Here is a 21632-nt window from a genome sequence, read left to right on the forward strand (position 1 = left end):
TCCATCTGTTATTTCTCTGCCCCAATCCGCAATCTATCCATATCCCTTTGACAATCCTCCTCGCTATCAGTAACTCCGGCAATTTTGAAAAATTACTAATCGCACGGCTGAATGTTTTCTCTGAACAGGACATGAGAAGGTAGCAATTAAGGAATTGGTAGCGAGTGATAAAGGTGCCATGTTGTTTCCTGTCTCGTTCTCTCCCTTTTTCAAATAAAAACACTATTCATTACCGTCCAGTCTTCCCTGAGTTTAAAAATTAAAACCAATGCATCCACTGTCACACTTCTTTTAAGATCCTACGATTAAATCTACTTGCAACTTGTCAGCTCACAGTCTCAACCTTTCTCTGGTAATTGTGATGCTCCTGGATGATGGTTTGCTCCCTGAGCTGGAAGGTTCATTTCCAGAAGTTTTGTCACCCTACTAGGTAACATCTTCAGTGGGCCTCAGACAAAGCACTGCTGATAATTCCTGCTTTCTATGTATCTGTTTGGGTTTCTTTGGGTTGGTGATGTCATTTCCTGTGGTGAAGTCCCTTCCTGTCCTTTTTCTCAGGGGTTGGTAGATGGGGTCTAACTCGATGTGTTTGTTGATAGAGTTCTGGTTGGAATGCCATGCTTTTAGGAATTCTCGTGCGTGTCTCTGTTTGGCTTGTCCTAGGATGGATGTGTTGTCCCAGTCGAAGTGGTGCCCTTCCTCATCCGTATGTAAGGATACTAGTGAGAGTGGGTCATGTTGTTTTGTGGCTAGTTGATGTTCATGTATCCTGGTGGCTAGTTTTCTGTCTGTTTGTCCAATATAGTGTTTGTTACAGACCTTGCACGGTACTTTGTAAATGACATTAGTTTTGCTTGCTGTCTGTATAGGGTCTTTCAAGTTCATTAGCTGCTGTTTTAGTGTGTTGGTGGGTTTGTGGGCTACCATGATGCCAAGGGGTCTGAGTAGTGGGCGGCACGGTGGCACAGTGGTTAGCACTGCTGCCTCGCAGCGCCAGAGACCCGGGTTCAATTCCTGCCTCAGGCGACTGACTGTGTGGAGTTTGCACGTTCTCCCCGTGTCTGCGTGGGTTTCCTCCGGGTGCTCCGGTTTCCTCCCACAGTCCAAAGATGTGCAGGGTCAGGTGAATTGGCCATACTAAATTGCCCGTAGTGTTAGGTTAAAGGGGTAAATGTAGGGGTATGGGTGGGTTTCGCTTCGGCGGGTCGGTGTGGACTTGTTGGGCCGAAGGGCCTGTTTCCACACTGTAATCTAATCTAAATCTAAATCTAAATCTAATCTAATCTAAATCTAATCTAAATCTAGTCTGGCAGTCATTTTGTGATGTTCTTGAATTCCTCAATCTCTTCTATTTCCCAGTCTATCACTGCTTCTGCGATGTTACTTGTACTCCCTATGGTGATGAGTGATGTAAAATACCCCTTCCAGACATTATTTTCTATTATTAACTCCACAAACTCACTTTTCCCACTATAATGAAGACCGACACCACCACTGTGCATTCAGGTATGGACCCTTTCACCATCTCCATTTACTTTTCCAGTCTGACAGGGTGGTGGATTTGAACTCACTGTCCCTTCCTGTCACTGTCTTGCTTATCGTTTCCTGTATTAAAACTTCATCGTCATCTGGACAGGAAAGATGAGACAGGAGGGTGGTGGGGGATGGAAGTGACTGCGTTCTTCCTTCAGACAGCCAGCAGGGATATTTGATGGGCCAAAGGACCTCCTGTGATGGGCACAATAACCATTCCAGTTTCTACGCTGTGACAAAATCACTCTTGAAATCCCAACTCTGTAGGCTGAAGGATGGGACTGGCGACACAGAGAGAAGTGGGAGGGTTGAGGCCTATAAGAAGACCATGAGACAGAGGTGCACAATTAGGCCATTCGGCCCATACCCTGCCATTCTATCACGGTTGGTATGTTTCTCGAACCCCATTCTCCAGCCTTCTCCCTTTCCCTGGTAACCCAGAGGCCGAGATAATGTTCCGGGGACCCGGATTTGAATCCCGTCAAGATAGATGATGGAATTTGAATTCAATAAATACTGGGAATGGAGAGTCTAATGATGACCGTGAATCCATTGCGGATTGTTGGGAAAATCCATCTGGGTCGCTAATGTCCCTTCAGGGAAGGAAACTGCCATCCATACCTGGTCTGGGCCTACACGTGACTCCAGACCCACATCAATGGGGTTGACTCTTAACTGCCCTCTGGGGCAATTGGGGATGGGCAATAAATGTTGCCTAGCTAGCTACACCCTCATCCTGTGAATGAATAAAACAAGCTTTTATCTCCTTCCCAATGAGGAACCCATCTGTCTCTGCCTCAGTGACTGCCCCTCCACGGCCCTCTGTGACAATGAGTCCCACAGGTTCACCCCCTCTGAAGGCTGAAGAGATTCCTCCTCATCTCAGTCCCTTCCCTCTGAGGCTGTGCCCTCGGGTCCACGTCCCTCCTAGACATCTTCCCCATGCCCACTCTATCCAGGCCTCTCAGTATTCTGTACGTTTCAATCAGATTCCTCCCCCCCCCCCCCAACCCATCCTTCTAAACCCCATCGAGTACAGACCCAGAGTCCTCACCCGCTCCCCACATGACAAGCTCCTCATCCCCGGGGTCGTTCTTGTGAACCTCGTCTGGAGCAATAGGTTTGAGCTACAGGGAGAGGCTAAACAGGCTGGGGCTGTTTTCCCTGGAGCATCGAAGGCTGAGGGGTGACCTTATAGAGGTTTATAAAATCACGAGGGGCAGGGATAGGGTGAATAGACAAGGATTTTGTCCCCAGGGTCGGAGATTCCAAAACTAGAGGGGCATGGGAAAGATATAAAAGGGGCCTGAGGGACAGCTTTTTCACGCAGTGTGTGTGGAACGAGCTGTGAGAGGAATGGTGGTACAATTAAATAGGTAACTGGATGGGGATATGAATAAGAAGGATTTAGAAGGATGTGGGCCGAGTGCTGGCAAATGGGCCTAGAATAATTTCGGGCATCCGGTTAGCATGGACCAGTTGGACCGAAGGGTCTGTTTCCGCGCTGTACATCTCTCTGACCCCCTCCCAGACCAGCAACATCTTTCCTTAGATATGGGGCCCAAAACTGCTCTCAATAATCCAAGTGCGGTCTGACCAGAGTTTTATGCGTCTCAGCTGCGTCTCTGCCTCAAATGGAAAAGGCTCATTTGCAACGTCCCCAAACCCCTCTCACTCACTTACCCGTCATCCGTCGTGCCTGTCTGTGGTTGCTTGGCAACGTCATTGCGGCCTGGTTCCACAGGCTTGTGGGGCTGGGGTAAGGGGGTGGACACCTCTTCGAAGGGATTCCTAGGCTGGGCTGCGTCAGGGACGAGTGGCCGGGTCCCACTGAAGCCTGGCCCCTCTCTGTTGCAGGTCGGTTTGGCCTCGGACCCTTGGTCCCCAGGCGGGCTAACCGGGGTCACCATGGTGTTATCGGGAGGCTGACGTGCGACACCTCCTTGCTTGCGGCTCTGACCCTGGTCTGAGCCTCCTGATGCGAGGTGATCCTTGCTGACAGATCTCTCGTGTCCAGTCTGAGCCTGACGGACTGGGCTGAAGGGGTTCAAACTGGTCTCCATGACCTCTGAACCGTAATGGGCCTTGGCATCCATTTTCGATCCAGCTGGCATCGTTGCTGTGTGTCAAAATGTACTCCACAGGGTTAGATACAGAGCAAGCCTTCTCTACACTGCTTTCCCCCCCTTCAGATACCCCCAAGGCAGGGACAACATGGCATTAGATACAGAATAAAGCTCCCTCTACATTGCTGCCCCATCAAACACGCTCAGGACAGGGACAGCCCAGAGTTAGAGATTAAAGCTCCCTCTACCCTGTTCACCCACCAAACACACCCAGGACAGGGACAGCTTAGGGTTAAATACAGAGTAAAGCACCCTCTACTCTGCCCTCTCCCCATCTTAACTTTTGTATGAGAGTGAGCGTGTGTGTGAGAGTGACAGCTTGTGTGTGTGAGAGAGTGTGTGGGAGAGTGTGTGTCAATGAGAGTGAATGAATATGTGTGAGAGTGAGTGTGTAGGTGCGTGACAGTGCATATGTGAGACGGTCGTGTGTGTGAAAGAGTGACAGTGTATGTGTGGGAGTGTGTGCGTATGAGAGTGAGTGAGCGTGTGTGTGTGAGAGTGAGCGTGTGTGTGTGAGAGTGAGCATGTGTATGTGAGAGAGTAAGTGTGTGCATGAGAGTGTGTGTGTGAGAGTGTGTGTGATTAGAGGGAGAGAGCATGTATGAGAGAGAGTGTGTGTGTGTATGAATGTGTGTGAGAGTGACAGTGTATGTGTGTGAGGGGGTGTGTGGGAGTGCGTGTGTGAGTGTGTGTGAGAGTGTATGTGTTAGAGCGAGAGAGCATGTATGAGAGTGTGTGGGTGTATGAGTGTGTGTGTGTGTATGACAGTGTATGTGGGTGAGTGTGTGAGAGTACGTGTGTATGAGAGTGAGTGACCGTGTGTGTGTGAGTGAGTGAGTTTGAGAGAGATAGAGTGTGTGTGTGTGTGAGTGTTTGTGAGTGTGTGAGAGTGACAGTGTATGTGTGTGGAAGATTGTGTGTGTGTATGAGAGTGAGTGAGCATGTGTGTGTAAGAGTAAAAGTAAGAATGAATGTGTGTGTGAGAGTGTGTTTGTGTATGTGAGAGAGTAAGTGTGTGAGAGAGAGAGACTGTGTATATGGTGTATGTGTTACAGTGAGAGAGCATGTGTGAGTATCGTGTGTGTGAGAGAGTGACAGTGTATGTGTGTGTGTGAGAGAGAGAGTGTGTATATGGTGTATGTGTTACAGTGAGAGAGCATGTGTGAGTATCGTGTGTGAGAGAGAGTGACAGTGTATGTGTATGTGTGAGAGAGAGTGTGTATGTGGTGTATGTGTTACAGTGAGAGAGCATGTGTGAGTATCGTGTGTGAGAGAGAGTGACAGTGTATGTGTGTGAGAGAGTGTGTATGTGGTGTATGTGTTACAGTGAGAGAGCATGTGTGAGTATTGTGTGTGTGAGAGAGTGACAGTGTATGTGTGTGAGAGAGAGAGTGTGTATGTGGTGTATGTGTTACAGTGAGAGAGCATGTGTGAGTATTGTGTGTGAGAGAGAGTGACAGTGTGTGTGTGTGTGTGAGAGAGAGTGTGTGTGTGGTGTATGTGTTACAGTGAGAGAGCATGTGTGAGTATCGTGTGTGAGAGAGTGACAGTGTATGTGTGTGAGAGAGAGAGTGTGTATGTGGTGTATGTGTTACAGTGAGAGAGCATGTGTGAGTATTGTGTGTGTGAGAGAGTGACAGTGTATGTGTGTGTGTGAGAGAGTGTGTATGTGGTGTATGTGTTACAGTGAGAGAGCATGTGTGAGTATCGTGTGTGAGAGAGAGTGATAGTGTATGTGTGTGAGAGAGAGAGTGTGTATATGGTGTATGTGTTACAGTGAGAGAGCATGTGTGAGTATCGTGTGTGTGAGAGAGTGACAGTGTATGTGTGTGTGTGAGAGAGAGAGTGTATGTGGTGTATGTGTTACAGTGAGAGAGCATGTGTGAGTATCGTGTGTGAGAGAGAGTGACAGTGTATGTGTGTGAGAGAGAGAGTGTGTATATGGTGTATGTGTTACAGTGAGAGAGCATGTGTGAGTATCGTGTGTGTGAGAGAGTGACAGTGTATGTGTGTGTGTGAGAGAGAGAGTGTGTGTGGTGTATGTGTTACAGTGAGAGAGCATGTGTGAGTATCGTGTGTGTGAGAGAGTGACAGTGTATGTCTGTGTGTGAGAGAGAGAGTGTGTGTGGTGTATGTGTTACAGTGAGAGAGCATGTGTGAGTATTGTGTGTGTGAGAGAGTGACAGTGTATGTGTGTGTGTGAGAGAGTGTGTATGTGGTGTATGTGTTACAGTGAGAGAGCATGTGTGAGTATCGTGTGTGTGAGAGAGTGACAGTGTATGTGTGTGAGAGAGAGAGTGTGTGTGGTGTATGTGTTACAGTGAGAGAGCATGTGTGAGTATTGTGTGTGTGAGAGAGTGACAGTGTATGTGTGTGTGTGAGAGAGAGAGTGTATGTGGTGTATGTGTTACAGTGAGAGAGCATGTGTGAGTATTGTGTGTGTGAGAGAGTGACAGTGTGTGTGTGAGAGAGAGTGTGTATGTGGTGTATGTGTTACAGTGAGAGAGCATGTGTGAGTATCGTGTGTGTGAGAGAGTGACAGTGTATGTGTGTGAGAGAGAGAGTGTGTATGTGGTGTATGTGTTACAGTGAGAGAGCATGTGTGAGTATTATGTGTGAGAGAGAGTGACAGTGTATGTGTGTGTGTGAGAGAGAGAGTGTGTATGTGGTGTATGTGTTACAGTGAGAGAGCATGTGTGAGTATTGTGTGTGAGAGAGTGACAGTGTATGTGTGTGTGTGTGAGAGAGAGAGTGTGTATGTGGTGTATGTGTTACAGTGAGAGAGCATGTGTGAGTATCGTGTGTGAGAGAGTGACAGTGTATGTGTGTGAGAGAGAGAGTGTGTATGTGGTGTATGTGTTACAGTGAGAGAGCATGTGTGAGTATTGTGTGTGTGAGAGAGTGACAGTGTATGTGTGTGTGTGAGAGAGAGTGTGTATATGGTGTATGTGTTACAGTGAGAGAGCATGTGTGAGTATCGTGTGTGAGAGAGAGTGTCAGTGTATGTGTATGTGTGAGAGAGAGTGTGTATGTGGTGTATGTGTTACAGTGAGAGAGCATGTGTGAGTATCGTGTGTGAGAGAGAGTGACAGTGTATGTGTATGTGAGAGAGAGAGTGTGTATGTGGTGTATGTGTTACAGTGAGAGAGCATGTGTGAGTATCGTGTGTGTGAGAGAGTGACAGTGTATGTGTGTGTGTGAGAGAGAGAGTGTGTATGTGGTGTATGTGTTACAGTGAGAGAGCATGTGTGAGTATCGTGTGTGAGAGAGAGTGACAGTGTATGTGTGTGTGTGTGAGAGAGAGTGTGTATGTGGTGTATGTGTTACAGTGAGAGAGCATGTGTGAGTATCGTGTGTGAGAGAGAGTGACAGTGTATGTGTATGTGTGAGAGAGAGAGAGTGTGTATATGGTGTATGTGTTACAGTGAGAGAGCATGTGTGAGTATTGTGTGTGTGAGAGAGTGACAGTGTATGTGTGTGTGTGAGAGAGTGTGTATGTGGTGTATGTGTTACAGTGAGAGAGCATGTGTGAGTATCGTGTGTGTGAGAGAGTGACAGTGTATGTGTGTGAGAGAGAGAGTGTGTGTGGTGTATGTGTTACAGTGAGAGAGCATGTGTGAGTATTGTGTGTGTGAGAGAGTGACAGTGTATGTGTGTGTGTGAGAGAGAGAGTGTATGTGGTGTATGTGTTACAGTGAGAGAGCATGTGTGAGTATTGTGTGTGTGAGAGAGTGACAGTGTGTGTGTGAGAGAGAGTGTGTATGTGGTGTATGTGTTACAGTGAGAGAGCATGTGTGAGTATCGTGTGTGTGAGAGAGTGACAGTGTATGTGTGTGAGAGAGAGAGTGTGTATGTGGTGTATGTGTTACAGTGAGAGAGCATGTGTGAGTATTATGTGTGAGAGAGAGTGACAGTGTATGTGTGTGTGTGAGAGAGAGAGTGTGTATGTGGTGTATGTGTTACAGTGAGAGAGCATGTGTGAGTATTGTGTGTGAGAGAGTGACAGTGTATGTGTGTGTGTGTGAGAGAGAGAGTGTGTATGTGGTGTATGTGTTACAGTGAGAGAGCATGTGTGAGTATCGTGTGTGAGAGAGAGTGACAGTGTATGTGTGTGTGAGAGAGTGTGTATGTGGTGTATGTGTTACAGTGAGAGAGCATGTGTGAGTATCGTGTGTGTGAGAGAGTGACAGTGTATGTGTGTGTGTGAGAGAGAGAGTGTGTATGTGGTGTATGTGTTACAGTGAGAGAGCATGTGTGAGTATCGTGTGTGAGAGAGAGTGACAGTGTATGTGTGTGTGTGTGAGAGAGAGTGTGTATGTGGTGTATGTGTTACAGTGAGAGAGCATGTGTGAGTATCGTGTGTGAGAGAGAGTGACAGTGTATGTGTATGTGTGAGAGAGAGAGAGTGTGTATATGGTGTATGTGTTACAGTGAGAGAGCATGTGTGAGTATCGTGTGTGTGAGAGAGTGACAGTGTGTGTGTGTGTGAGAGAGAGAGTGTGTATGTGGTGTATGTGTTACAGTGAGAGAGCATGTGTGAGTATTGTGTGTGTGAGAGAGTGACAGTGTGTGTGTGTGTGAGAGAGAGAGTGTGTGTGGTGTATGTGTTACAGTGAGAGAGCATGTGTGAGTATCGTGTGTGTGAGAGAGTGACAGTGTATGTGTGTGTGAGAGAGAGTGTGTGTATGTGGTGTATGTGTTACAGTGAGAGAGCATGTGTGAGTATCGTGTGTGTGAGAGAGTGACAGTGTATGTGTGTGTGAGAGAGAGTGTGTATGTGGTGTATGTGTTACAGTGAGAGAGCATGTGTGAGTATCGTGTGTGTGAGAGAGTGACAGTGTATGTGTGTGTGAGAGAGAGTGTGTGTATGTGGTGTATGTGTTACAGTGAGAGAGCATGTGTGAGTATCGTGTGTGTGAGAGAGTGACAGTGTATGTGTGTGTGTGAGAGAGAGAGTGTGTATGTGGTGTATGTGTTACAGTGAGAGAGCATGTGTGAGTATCGTGTGTGAGAGAGAGTGACAGTGTATGTGTGTGTGTGAGAGAGAGTGTGTATGTGGTGTATGTGTTACAGTGAGAGAGCATGTGTGAGTATCGTGTGTGTGAGAGAGTGACAGTGTATGTGTATGTGAGAGAGAGAGTGTGTATGTGGTGTATGTGTTACAGTGAGAGAGCATGTGTGAGTATCGTGTGTGTGAGAGAGTGACAGTGTGTGTGTGTGTGAGAGAGAGTGTGTATGTGGTGTATGTGTTACAGTGAGAGAGCATGTGTGAGTATTGTGTGTGTGAGAGAGTGACAGTGTATGTGTGTATGTGAGAGAGAGAGTGTGTATGTGGTGTATGTGTTACAGTAAGAGAGCATGTGTGAGTATCGTGTGTGTGAGAGAGTGACAGTGTATGTGTGTGTGTGAGAGAGAGTGTGTATGTGGTGTATGTGTTACAGTGAGAGAGCATGTGTGAGTATCGTGTGTGTGAGAGAGTGACAGTGTATGTGTGTGTGAGAGAGAGAGTGTGTATGTGGTGTATGTGTTACAGTGAGAGAGCATGTGTGAGTATCGTGTGTGTGAGAGAGTGACAGTGTATGTGTGTGTGAGAGAGAGAGTGTGTATGTGGTGTATGTGTTACAGTGAGAGAGCATGTGTGAGTATCGTGTGTGAGAGAGTGACAGTGTATGTGTGTGTGTGAGAGAGAGTGTGTGTGGTGTATGTGTTACAGTGAGAGAGCGTGTGTGAGTATCGTGTGTGAGAGAGAGTGACAGTGTATGTGTGTGTGTGTGAGAGAGAGTGTGTATGTGGTGTATGTGTTACAGTGAGAGAGCATGTGTGAGTATTGTGTGTGTGAGAGAGTGACAGTGTATGTGTGTATGTGAGAGAGAGAGTGTGTATGTGGTGTATGTGTTACAGTAAGAGAGCATGTGTGAGTATCGTGTGTGTGAGAGAGTGACAGTGTATGTGTGTGTGTGAGAGAGAGTGTGTATGTGGTGTATGTGTTACAGTGAGAGAGCATGTGTGAGTATCGTGTGTGTGAGAGAGTGACAGTGTATGTGTGTGTGAGAGAGAGAGTGTGTATGTGGTGTATGTGTTACAGTGAGAGAGCATGTGTGAGTATCGTGTGTGTGAGAGAGTGACAGTGTATGTGTGTGTGAGAGAGAGAGTGTGTGTGGTGTATGTGTTACAGTGAGAGAGCGTGTGTGAGTATCGTGTGTGAGAGAGAGTGACAGTGTATGTGTGTGTGTGTGAGAGAGAGTGTGTATGTGGTGTATGTGTTACAGTGAGAGAGCATGTGTGAGTATCGTGTGTGTGAGAGAGTGACAGTGTATGTGTGTGTGAGAGAGAGTGTGTGTATGTGGTGTATGTGTTACAGTGAGAGAGCATGTGTGAGTATCGTGTGTGTGAGAGAGTGACAGTGTATGTGTGTGTGTGAGAGAGAGAGTGTGTATGTGGTGTATGTGTTACAGTGAGAGAGCATGTGTGAGTATCGTGTGTGAGAGAGAGTGACAGTGTGTGTGTGTGTGTGAGAGAGAGTGTGTGTGTGGTGTATGTGTTACAGTGAGAGAGCATGTGTGAGTATCGTGTGTGTGAGAGAGTGACAGTGTGTGTGTGTGAGAGAGAGAGAGTGTGTATGTGGTGTATGTGTTACAGTGAGAGAGCATGTGTGAGTATTGTGTGTGTGAGAGAGTGACAGTGTATGTGTATGTGTGAGAGAGAGTGTGTATGTGGTGTATGTGTTACAGTGAGAGAGCATGTGTGAGTATCGTGTGTGTGAGAGAGTGACTGTGTATGTGTGTGTGTGAGAGAGAGAGTGTGTATGTGGTGTATGTGTTACAGTGAGAGAGCATGTGTGAGTATCGTGTGTGTGAGAGAGTGACAGTGTATGTGTGTGAGAGAGAGAGTGTGTATGTGGTGTATGTGTTACAGTGAGAGAGCATGTGAGAGTATCGTGTGTGTGAGAGAGTGACAGTGTTTGTGCGTGTGTGTGAGAGAGTGTGTATGTGGTGTATGTGTTACAGTGAGAGAGCATGTGTGAGTATTGTGTGTGTGAGAGAGTGACAGTGTATGTGCGTGTGTGAGAGAGAGTGTGTATGTGGTGTATGTGTTACAGTGAGAGAGCATGTGTGAGTATCGTGTGTGAGAGAGAGTGACAGTGTATGTGTGTGTGTGTGAGAGAGAGAGAGTGTGTATGTGGTGTATGTGTTACAGTGAGAGAGCATGTGTGAGTATTGTGTGTGTGAGAGAGTGACAGTGTATGTGTGTGTGTGAGAGAGAGTGTGTATGTGGTGTATGTGTTACAGTGAGAGAGCATGTGTGAGTATCGTGTGTGTGAGAGAGTGACAGTGTATGTGTGTGAGAGAGAGAGTGTGTATGTGGTGTATGTGTTACAGTGAGAGAGCATGTGTGAGTATTATGTGTGAGAGAGAGTGACAGTGTATGTGTGTGTGTGAGAGAGAGAGTGTGTATGTGGTGTATGTGTTACAGTGAGAGAGCATGTGTGAGTATTGTGTGTGAGAGAGTGACAGTGTATGTGTGTGTGTGTGAGAGAGAGAGTGTGTATGTGGTGTATGTGTTACAGTGAGAGAGCATGTGTGAGTATCGTGTGTGAGAGAGTGACAGTGTATGTGTGTGAGAGAGAGAGTGTGTATGTGGTGTATGTGTTACAGTGAGAGAGCATGTGTGAGTATTGTGTGTGTGAGAGAGTGACAGTGTATGTGTGTGTGTGAGAGAGAGTGTGTATATGGTGTATGTGTTACAGTGAGAGAGCATGTGTGAGTATTGTGTGTGTGAGAGAGTGACAGTGTATGTGTGTGTGTGAGAGAGAGAGTGTATGTGGTGTATGTGTTACAGTGAGAGAGCATGTGTGAGTATTGTGTGTGTGAGAGAGTGACAGTGTATGTGTGTGTGTGAGAGAGAGAGTGTGTGTGGTGTATGTGTTACAGTGAGAGAGCATGTGTGAGTATTGTGTGTGTGAGAGAGTGACAGTGTATGTGTGTGTGTGAGAGAGTGTGTATGTGGTGTATGTGTTACAGTGAGAGAGCATGTGTGAGTATCGTGTGTGTGAGAGAGTGACAGTGTATGTGTGTGAGAGAGAGAGTGTGTGTGGTGTATGTGTTACAGTGAGAGAGCATGTGTGAGTATTGTGTGTGTGAGAGAGTGACAGTGTATGTGTGTGTGTGAGAGAGAGAGTGTATGTGGTGTATGTGTTACAGTGAGAGAGCATGTGTGAGTATTGTGTGTGTGAGAGAGTGACAGTGTGTGTGTGAGAGAGAGTGTGTATGTGGTGTATGTGTTACAGTGAGAGAGCATGTGTGAGTATCGTGTGTGTGAGAGAGTGACAGTGTATGTGTGTGAGAGAGAGAGTGTGTATGTGGTGTATGTGTTACAGTGAGAGAGCATGTGTGAGTATTATGTGTGAGAGAGAGTGACAGTGTATGTGTGTGTGTGAGAGAGAGAGTGTGTATGTGGTGTATGTGTTACAGTGAGAGAGCATGTGTGAGTATTGTGTGTGAGAGAGTGACAGTGTATGTGTGTGTGTGTGAGAGAGAGAGTGTGTATGTGGTGTATGTGTTACAGTGAGAGAGCATGTGTGAGTATCGTGTGTGAGAGAGTGACAGTGTATGTGTGTGAGAGAGAGAGTGTGTATGTGGTGTATGTGTTACAGTGAGAGAGCATGTGTGAGTATTGTGTGTGTGAGAGAGTGACAGTGTATGTGTGTGTGTGAGAGAGAGTGTGTATATGGTGTATGTGTTACAGTGAGAGAGCATGTGTGAGTATCGTGTGTGAGAGAGAGTGTCAGTGTATGTGTATGTGTGAGAGAGAGTGTGTATGTGGTGTATGTGTTACAGTGAGAGAGCATGTGTGAGTATCGTGTGTGAGAGAGAGTGACAGTGTATGTGTGTGTGAGAGAGTGTGTATGTGGTGTATGTGTTACAGTGAGAGAGCATGTGTGAGTATCGTGTGTGTGAGAGAGTGACAGTGTATGTGTGTGTGTGAGAGAGAGAGTGTGTATGTGGTGTATGTGTTACAGTGAGAGAGCATGTGTGAGTATCGTGTGTGAGAGAGAGTGACAGTGTATGTGTGTGTGTGTGAGAGAGAGTGTGTATGTGGTGTATGTGTTACAGTGAGAGAGCATGTGTGAGTATCGTGTGTGAGAGAGAGTGACAGTGTATGTGTATGTGTGAGAGAGAGAGAGTGTGTATATGGTGTATGTGTTACAGTGAGAGAGCATGTGTGAGTATTGTGTGTGTGAGAGAGTGACAGTGTATGTGTGTGTGTGAGAGAGTGTGTATGTGGTGTATGTGTTACAGTGAGAGAGCATGTGTGAGTATCGTGTGTGTGAGAGAGTGACAGTGTATGTGTGTGAGAGAGAGAGTGTGTGTGGTGTATGTGTTACAGTGAGAGAGCATGTGTGAGTATTGTGTGTGTGAGAGAGTGACAGTGTATGTGTGTGTGTGAGAGAGAGAGTGTATGTGGTGTATGTGTTACAGTGAGAGAGCATGTGTGAGTATTGTGTGTGTGAGAGAGTGACAGTGTGTGTGTGAGAGAGAGTGTGTATGTGGTGTATGTGTTACAGTGAGAGAGCATGTGTGAGTATCGTGTGTGTGAGAGAGTGACAGTGTATGTGTGTGAGAGAGAGAGTGTGTATGTGGTGTATGTGTTACAGTGAGAGAGCATGTGTGAGTATTATGTGTGAGAGAGAGTGACAGTGTATGTGTGTGTGTGAGAGAGAGAGTGTGTATGTGGTGTATGTGTTACAGTGAGAGAGCATGTGTGAGTATTGTGTGTGAGAGAGTGACAGTGTATGTGTGTGTGTGTGAGAGAGAGAGTGTGTATGTGGTGTATGTGTTACAGTGAGAGAGCATGTGTGAGTATCGTGTGTGAGAGAGAGTGACAGTGTATGTGTGTGTGAGAGAGTGTGTATGTGGTGTATGTGTTACAGTGAGAGAGCATGTGTGAGTATCGTGTGTGTGAGAGAGTGACAGTGTATGTGTGTGTGTGAGAGAGAGAGTGTGTATGTGGTGTATGTGTTACAGTGAGAGAGCATGTGTGAGTATCGTGTGTGAGAGAGAGTGACAGTGTATGTGTGTGTGTGTGAGAGAGAGTGTGTATGTGGTGTATGTGTTACAGTGAGAGAGCATGTGTGAGTATCGTGTGTGAGAGAGAGTGACAGTGTATGTGTATGTGTGAGAGAGAGAGAGTGTGTATATGGTGTATGTGTTACAGTGAGAGAGCATGTGTGAGTATCGTGTGTGTGAGAGAGTGACAGTGTGTGTGTGTGTGAGAGAGAGAGTGTGTATGTGGTGTATGTGTTACAGTGAGAGAGCATGTGTGAGTATTGTGTGTGTGAGAGAGTGACAGTGTGTGTGTGTGTGAGAGAGAGAGTGTGTGTGGTGTATGTGTTACAGTGAGAGAGCATGTGTGAGTATCGTGTGTGTGAGAGAGTGACAGTGTATGTGTGTGTGAGAGAGAGTGTGTGTATGTGGTGTATGTGTTACAGTGAGAGAGCATGTGTGAGTATCGTGTGTGTGAGAGAGTGACAGTGTATGTGTGTGTGAGAGAGAGTGTGTATGTGGTGTATGTGTTACAGTGAGAGAGCATGTGTGAGTATCGTGTGTGTGAGAGAGTGACAGTGTATGTGTGTGTGAGAGAGAGTGTGTGTATGTGGTGTATGTGTTACAGTGAGAGAGCATGTGTGAGTATCGTGTGTGTGAGAGAGTGACAGTGTATGTGTGTGTGTGAGAGAGAGAGTGTGTATGTGGTGTATGTGTTACAGTGAGAGAGCATGTGTGAGTATCGTGTGTGAGAGAGAGTGACAGTGTATGTGTGTGTGTGAGAGAGAGTGTGTATGTGGTGTATGTGTTACAGTGAGAGAGCATGTGTGAGTATCGTGTGTGTGAGAGAGTGACAGTGTATGTGTATGTGAGAGAGAGAGTGTGTATGTGGTGTATGTGTTACAGTGAGAGAGCATGTGTGAGTATCGTGTGTGTGAGAGAGTGACAGTGTGTGTGTGTGTGAGAGAGAGTGTGTATGTGGTGTATGTGTTACAGTGAGAGAGCATGTGTGAGTATTGTGTGTGTGAGAGAGTGACAGTGTATGTGTGTATGTGAGAGAGAGAGTGTGTATGTGGTGTATGTGTTACAGTAAGAGAGCATGTGTGAGTATCGTGTGTGTGAGAGAGTGACAGTGTATGTGTGTGTGTGAGAGAGAGTGTGTATGTGGTGTATGTGTTACAGTGAGAGAGCATGTGTGAGTATCGTGTGTGTGAGAGAGTGACAGTGTATGTGTGTGTGAGAGAGAGAGTGTGTATGTGGTGTATGTGTTACAGTGAGAGAGCATGTGTGAGTATCGTGTGTGTGAGAGAGTGACAGTGTATGTGTGTGTGAGAGAGAGAGTGTGTATGTGGTGTATGTGTTACAGTGAGAGAGCATGTGTGAGTATCGTGTGTGAGAGAGTGACAGTGTATGTGTGTGTGTGAGAGAGAGTGTGTGTGGTGTATGTGTTACAGTGAGAGAGCGTGTGTGAGTATCGTGTGTGAGAGAGAGTGACAGTGTATGTGTGTGTGTGTGAGAGAGAGTGTGTATGTGGTGTATGTGTTACAGTGAGAGAGCATGTGTGAGTATTGTGTGTGTGAGAGAGTGACAGTGTATGTGTGTATGTGAGAGAGAGAGTGTGTATGTGGTGTATGTGTTACAGTAAGAGAGCATGTGTGAGTATCGTGTGTGTGAGAGAGTGACAGTGTATGTGTGTGTGTGAGAGAGAGTGTGTATGTGGTGTATGTGTTACAGTGAGAGAGCATGTGTGAGTATCGTGTGTGTGAGAGAGTGACAGTGTATGTGTGTGTGAGAGAGAGAGTGTGTATGTGGTGTATGTGTTACAGTGAGAGAGCATGTGTGAGTATCGTGTGTGTGAGAGAGTGACAGTGTATGTGTGTGTGAGAGAGAGAGTGTGTGTGGTGTATGTGTTACAGTGAGAGAGCGTGTGTGAGTATCGTGTGTGAGAGAGAGTGACAGTGTATGTGTGTGTGTGTGAGAGAGAGTGTGTATGTGGTGTATGTGTTACAGTGAGAGAGCATGTGTGAGTATCGTGTGTGTGAGAGAGTGACAGTGTATGTGTGTGTGAGAGAGAGTGTGTGTATGTGGTGTATGTGTTACAGTGAGAGAGCATGTGTGAGTATCGTGTGTGTGAGAGAGTGACAGTGTATGTGTGTGTGTGAGAGAGAGAGTGTGTATGTGGTGTATGTGTTACAGTGAGAGAGCATGTGTGAGTATCGTGTGTGAGAGAGAGTGACAGTGTGTGTGTGTGTGTGAGAGAGAGTGTGTGTGTGGTGTATGTGTTACAGTGAGAGAGCATGTGTGAGTATCGTGTGTGTGAGAGAGTGACAGTGTGTGTGTGTGAGAGAGAGAGAGTGTGTATGTGGTGTATGTGTTACAGTGAGAGAGCATGTGTGAGTATTGTGTGTGTGAGAGAGTGACAGTGTATGTGTATGTGTGAGAGAGAGTGTGTATGTGGTGTATGTGTTACAGTGAGAGAGCATGTGTGAGTATCGTGTGTGTGAGAGAGTGACTGTGTATGTGTGTGTGTGAGAGAGAGAGTGTGTATGTGGTGTATGTGTTACAGTGAGAGAGCATGTGTGAGTATCGTGTGTGTGAGAGAGTGACAGTGTATGTGTGTGAGAGAGAGAGTGTGTATGTGGTGTATGTGTTACAGTGAGAGAGCATGTGAGAGTATCGTGTGTGTGAGAGAGTGACAGTGTATGTGCGTGTGTGTGAGAGAGTGTGTATGTGGTGTATGTGTTACAGTGAGAGAGCATGTGTGAGTATTGTGTGTGTGAGAGAGTGACAGTGTATGTGCGTGTGTGAGAGAGAGTGTGTATGTGGTGTATGTGTTACAGTGAGAGAGCATGTGTGAGTATCGTGTGTGAGAGAGAGTGACAGTGTATGTGTGTGTGTGTGAGAGAGAGAGAGTGTGTATGTGGTGTATGTGTTACAGTGAGAGAGCATGTGTGAGTATTGTGTGTGTGAGAGAGTGACAGTGTATGTGTGTGTGTGAGAGAGAGTGTGTATGTGGTGTATGTGTTACAGTGAGAGAGCATGTGTGAGTATCGTGTGTGTGAGAGAGTGACAGTGTATGTGTGTGAGAGAGAGAGTGTGTATGTGGTGTATGTGTTACAGTGAGAGAGCATGTGTGAGTATTATGTGTGAGAGAGAGTGACAGTGTATGTGTGTGTGTGAGAGAGAGAGTGTGTATGTGGTGTATGTGTTACAGTGAGAGAGCATGTGTGAGTATTGTGTGTGAGAGAGTGACAGTGTATGTGTGTGTGTGTGAGAGAGAGAGTGTGTATGTGGTGTATGTGTTACAGTGAGAGAGCATGTGTGAGTATCGTGTGTGAGAGAGTGACAGTGTATGTGTGTGAGAGAGAGAGTGTGTATGTGGTGTATGTGTTACAGTGAGAGAGCATGTGTGAGTATTGTGTGTGTGAGAGAGTGACAGTGTATGTGTGTGTGTGAGAGAGAGTGTGTATATGGTGTATGTGTTACAGTGAGAGAGCATGTGTGAGTATCGTGTGTGAGAGAGAGTGTCAGTGTATGTGTATGTGTGAGAGAGAGTGTGTATGTGGTGTATGTGTTACAGTGAGAGAGCATGTGTGAGTATCGTGTGTGAGAGAGAGTGACAGTGTATGTGTGTGTGAGAGAGTGTGTATGTGGTGTATGTGTTACAGTGAGAGAGCATGTGTGAGTATCGTGTGTGTGAGAGAGTGACAGTGTATGTGTGTGTGTGAGAGAGAGAGTGTGTATGTGGTGTATGTGTTACAGTGAGAGAGCATGTGTGAGTATCGTGTGTGAGAGAGAGTGACAGTGTATGTGTGTGTGTGTGAGAGAGAGTGTGTATGTGGTGTATGTGTTACAGTGAGAGAGCATGTGTGAGTATCGTGTGTGTGAGAGAGTGACAGTGTGTGTGTGTGTGAGAGAGAGAGTGTGTATGTGGTGTATGTGTTACAGTGAGAGAGCATGTGTGAGTATTGTGTGTGTGAGAGAGTGACAGTGTATGTGTGTGTGAGAGAGAGAGTGTGTGTGGTGTATGTGTTACAGTGAGAGAGCATGTGTGAGTATCGTGTGTGTGAGAGAGTGACAGTGTGTGTGTGTGTGTGTGAGAGAGAGTGTGTATGTGGTGTATGTGTTACAGTGAGAGAGCATGTGTGAGTATCGTGTGTGAGAGAGAGTGACAGTGTATGTGTATGTGTGAGAGAGAGAGAGTGTGTATATGGTGTATGTGTTACAGTGAGAGAGCATGTGTGAGTATCGTGTGTGTGAGAGACTGACAGTGTGTGTGTGTGTGTGAGAGAGAGAGTGTGTATGTGGTGTATGTGTTACAGTGAGAGAGCATGTGTGAGTATTGTGTGTGTGAGAGAGTGACAGTGTGTGTGTGTGTGAGAGAGAGAGTGTGTGTGGTGTATGTGTTACAGTGAGAGAGCATGTGTGAGTATCGTGTGTGTGAGAGAGTGACAGTGTATGTGTGTGTGAGAGAGAGTGTGTGTATGTGGTGTCTGTGTTACAGTGAGAGAGCATGTGTGAGTATCGTGTGTGTGAGAGAGTGACAGTGTATGTGTGTGTGTGAGAGAGAGAGTGTGTATGTGGTGTATGTGTTACAGTGAGAGAGCATGTGTGAGTATCGTGTGTGTGAGAGAGTGACAGTGTGTGTGTGTGTGTGAGAGAGAGTGTGTATGTGGTGTATGTGTTACAGTGAGAGAGCATGTGTGAGTATTGTGTGTGAGAGAGAGTGACAGTGTATGTGTATGTGAGAGAGAGAGTGTGTATGTGGTGTATGTGTTACAGTGAGAGAGCATGTGTGAGTATTGTGTGTGTGAGAGAGTGACAGTGTATGTGTGTGTGAGAGAGAGTGTGTATGTGGTGTATGTGTTACAGTGAGAGAGCATGTGTGAGTATCGTGTGTGTGAGAGAGTGACAGTGTATGTGTGTGTGAGAGAGAGTGTGTGTATGTGGTGTATGTGTTACAGTGAGAGAGCATGTGTGAGTATCGTGTGTGTGAGAGAGTGACAGTGTATGTGTGTGTGTGAGAGAGAGTGTGTATGTGGTGTATGTGTTACAGTGAGAGAGCATGTGTGAGTATCGTGTGTGTGAGAGAGTGACAGTGTATGTGTGTGTGTGAGAGAGAGAGTGTGTATGTGGTGTATGTGTTACAGTGAGAGAGCATGTGTGAGTATCGTGTGTGAGAGAGAGTGACAGTGTGTGTGTGTGTGTGAGAGAGAGTGTGTGTGTGGTGTATGTGTTACAGTGAGAGAGCATGTGTGAGTATCGTGTGTGTGAGAGAGTGACAGTGTGTGTGTGTGAGAGAGAGAGAGTGTGTATGTGGTGTATGTGTTACAGTGAGAGAGCATGTGTGAGTATTGTGTGTGTGAGAGAGTGACAGTGTATGTGTATGTGTGAGAGAGAGTGTGTATGTGGTGTATGTGTTACAGTGAGAGAGCATGTGTGAGTATCGTGTGTGTGAGAGAGTGACAGTGTATGTGTGTGAGAGAGAGAGTGTGTATGTGGTGTATGTGTTACAGTGAGAGAGCATGTGAGAGTATCGTGTGTGTGAGAGAGTGACAGTGTATGTGCGTGTGTGTGAGAGAGTGTGTATGTGGTGTATGTGTTACAGTGAGAGAGCATGTGTGAGTATTGTGTGTGTGAGAGAGTGACAGTGTATGTGCGTGTGTGAGAGAGAGTGTGTATGTGGTGTATGTGTTACAGTGAGAGAGCATGTGTGAGTATCGTGTGTGAGAGAGAGTGACAGTGTATGTGTGTGTGTGTGAGAGAGAGAGAGTGTGTATGTGGTGTATGTGTTACAGTGAGAGAGCATGTGTGAGTATTGTGTGTGTGAGAGAGTGACAGTGTATGTGTATGTGTGAGAGAGAGTGTGTATGTGGTGTATGTGTTACAGTGAGAGAGCATGTGTGAGTATCGTGTGTGTGAGAGAGTGACAGTGTATGTGTGTGAGAGAGAGAGTGTGTATGTGGTGTATGTGTTACAGTGAGAGAGCATGTGAGAGTATCGTGTGTGTGAGAGAGTGACAGTGTATGTGCGTGTGTGTGAGAGAGTGTGTATGTGGTGTATGTGTTACAGTGAGAGAGCATGTGTGAGTATTGTGTGTGTGAGAGAGTGACAGTGTATGTGCGTGTGTGAGAGAGAGTGTGTATGTGGTGTATGTGTTACAGTGAGAGAGCATGTGTGAGTATCGTGTGTGTGAGAGAGTGACAGTGTATGTGTGTGAGAGAGAGAGTGTGTATGTGGTGTATGTGTTACAGTGAGAGAGCATGTGAGAGTATCGTGTGTGTGAGAGAGTGACAGTGTATGTGCGTGTGTGTGAGAGAGTGTGTATGTGGTGTATGTGTTACAGTGAGAGAGCATGTGTGAGTATCGTGTGTGTGAGAGAGTGACAGTGTATGTGTGTGAGAGAGAGAGTGTGTATGTGGTGTATGTGTTACAGTGAGAGAGCATGTGTGAGTATCGTGTGTGAGAGAGTGACAGTGTATGTGTGTGAGAGAGAGAGTGTGTATGTGGTGTATGTGTTACAGTGAGAGAGCATGTGTGAGTATCGTGTGTGTGAGAGAGTGACAGTGTATGTGTGTGTGTGAGAGAGAGAGTGTATGTGGTGTATGTGTTACAGTGAGAGAGCATGTGTGAGTATCGTGTGTGAGAGAGAGTGACAGTGTATGTGTGTGAGAGAGAGAGTGTGTATATGGTGTATGTGTAACAGTGAGAGAGCATGTGTGAGTATCGTGTGTGTGAGAGAGTGACAGTGTATGTGTGGGTGTGAGAGAGAGAGTGTGTGTGGTGTATGTGTTACAGTGAGAGAGCATGTGTGAGTATCGTGTGTGTGAGAGAGTGACAGTGTATGTGTGTGTGTGAGAGAGAGAGTGTGTGTGGTGTATGTGTTACAGTGAGAGAGCATGTGTGAGTATTGTGTGTGTGAGAGAGTGACAGTGTATGTGTGTGTGTGAGAGAGTGTGTATGTGGTGTATGTGTTACAGTGAGAGAGCATGTGTGAGTATCGTGTGTGAGAGAGAGTGACAGTGTATGTGTGTGAGAGAGAGAGTGTATGTGGTGTATGTGTTACAGTGAGAGAGCATGTGTGAGTATCGTGTGTGTGAGAGAGTGACAGTGTATGTGTGTGTGTGAGAGAGAGAGTGTATGTGGTGTATGTGTTACAGTGAGAGAGCATGTGTGAGTATCGTGTGTGTGAGAGAGTGACAGTGTATGTGTGTGAGAGAGAGAGTGTGTATGTGGTGTATGTGTTACAGTGAGAGAGCATGTGTGAGTATCGTGTGTGTGTGAGAGTGACAGTGTATGTGTGTGTGAGAGGGAGTGTGTATGTGGTGTATGTGTTACAGTGAGAGAGCATGTGTGAGTATTGTGTGTGTGAGAGAGTGACAGTGTATGTGTGTGAGAGAGAGTGTGTATGTGGTGTATGTGTTACAGTGAGAGAGCATGTGTGAGTATCGTGTGTGTGAGAGAGTGACAGTGTATGTGTGTGAGAGAGAGAGTGTGTATGTGGTGTATGTGTTACAGTGAGAGAGCATGTGTGAGTATCGTGTGTGTGAGAGAGTGACAGTGTATGTGTGTGTGTGAGAGAGAGTGTGTATGTGGTGTATGTGTTACAATGAGAGAGCATGTGTGAGTATTATGTGTGTGAGAGAGTGACAGTGTATGTGTATGTGTGAGAGAGAGTGTGTATGTGGTGTATGTGTTACAATGAGAGAGCATGTGTGAGTATTGTGTGTGAGAGAGTGACAGTGTATGTGTGTGAGAGAGAGAGTGTGTATGTGGTGTATGTGTTACAGTGAGAGAGCATGTGTGAGTATTGTGTGTGAGAGAGTGACAGTGTATGTGTGTGTGTGTGAGAGAGAGAGTGTGTATGTGGTGTATGTGTTACAGTGAGAGAGCATGTGTGAGTATCGTGTGTGAGAGAGTGACAGTGTAT

General features: G+C 46.2%; 1 protein-coding gene across 5 annotated transcripts in view; it reads right to left on the reverse strand.

The window, feature by feature from the left end:
• LOC122546736 (EH domain-binding protein 1-like) overlaps positions 1-21632 on the reverse strand; it is a 165287-nt gene that overhangs the window by 46476 nt on the left and 97179 nt on the right. For all 5 annotated transcript variants that reach the window (XM_087983698.1, XM_087983699.1, XM_087983697.1 and 2 more), the window contains one exon: positions 3217-3652. In XM_087983698.1, the coding sequence (XP_087839824.1) occupies positions 3217-3652 (436 nt within the window). The remainder of the gene's footprint in view (positions 1-3216; positions 3653-21632) is intronic.

Source organism: Chiloscyllium plagiosum, unplaced genomic scaffold, assembly GCF_037043375.1.
Source record: "Chiloscyllium plagiosum isolate Xiang-an unplaced genomic scaffold, Cpla_swu_hap1 HiC_scaffold_46, whole genome shotgun sequence".
NCBI lineage: Eukaryota > Metazoa > Chordata > Chondrichthyes > Orectolobiformes > Hemiscylliidae > Chiloscyllium > Chiloscyllium plagiosum.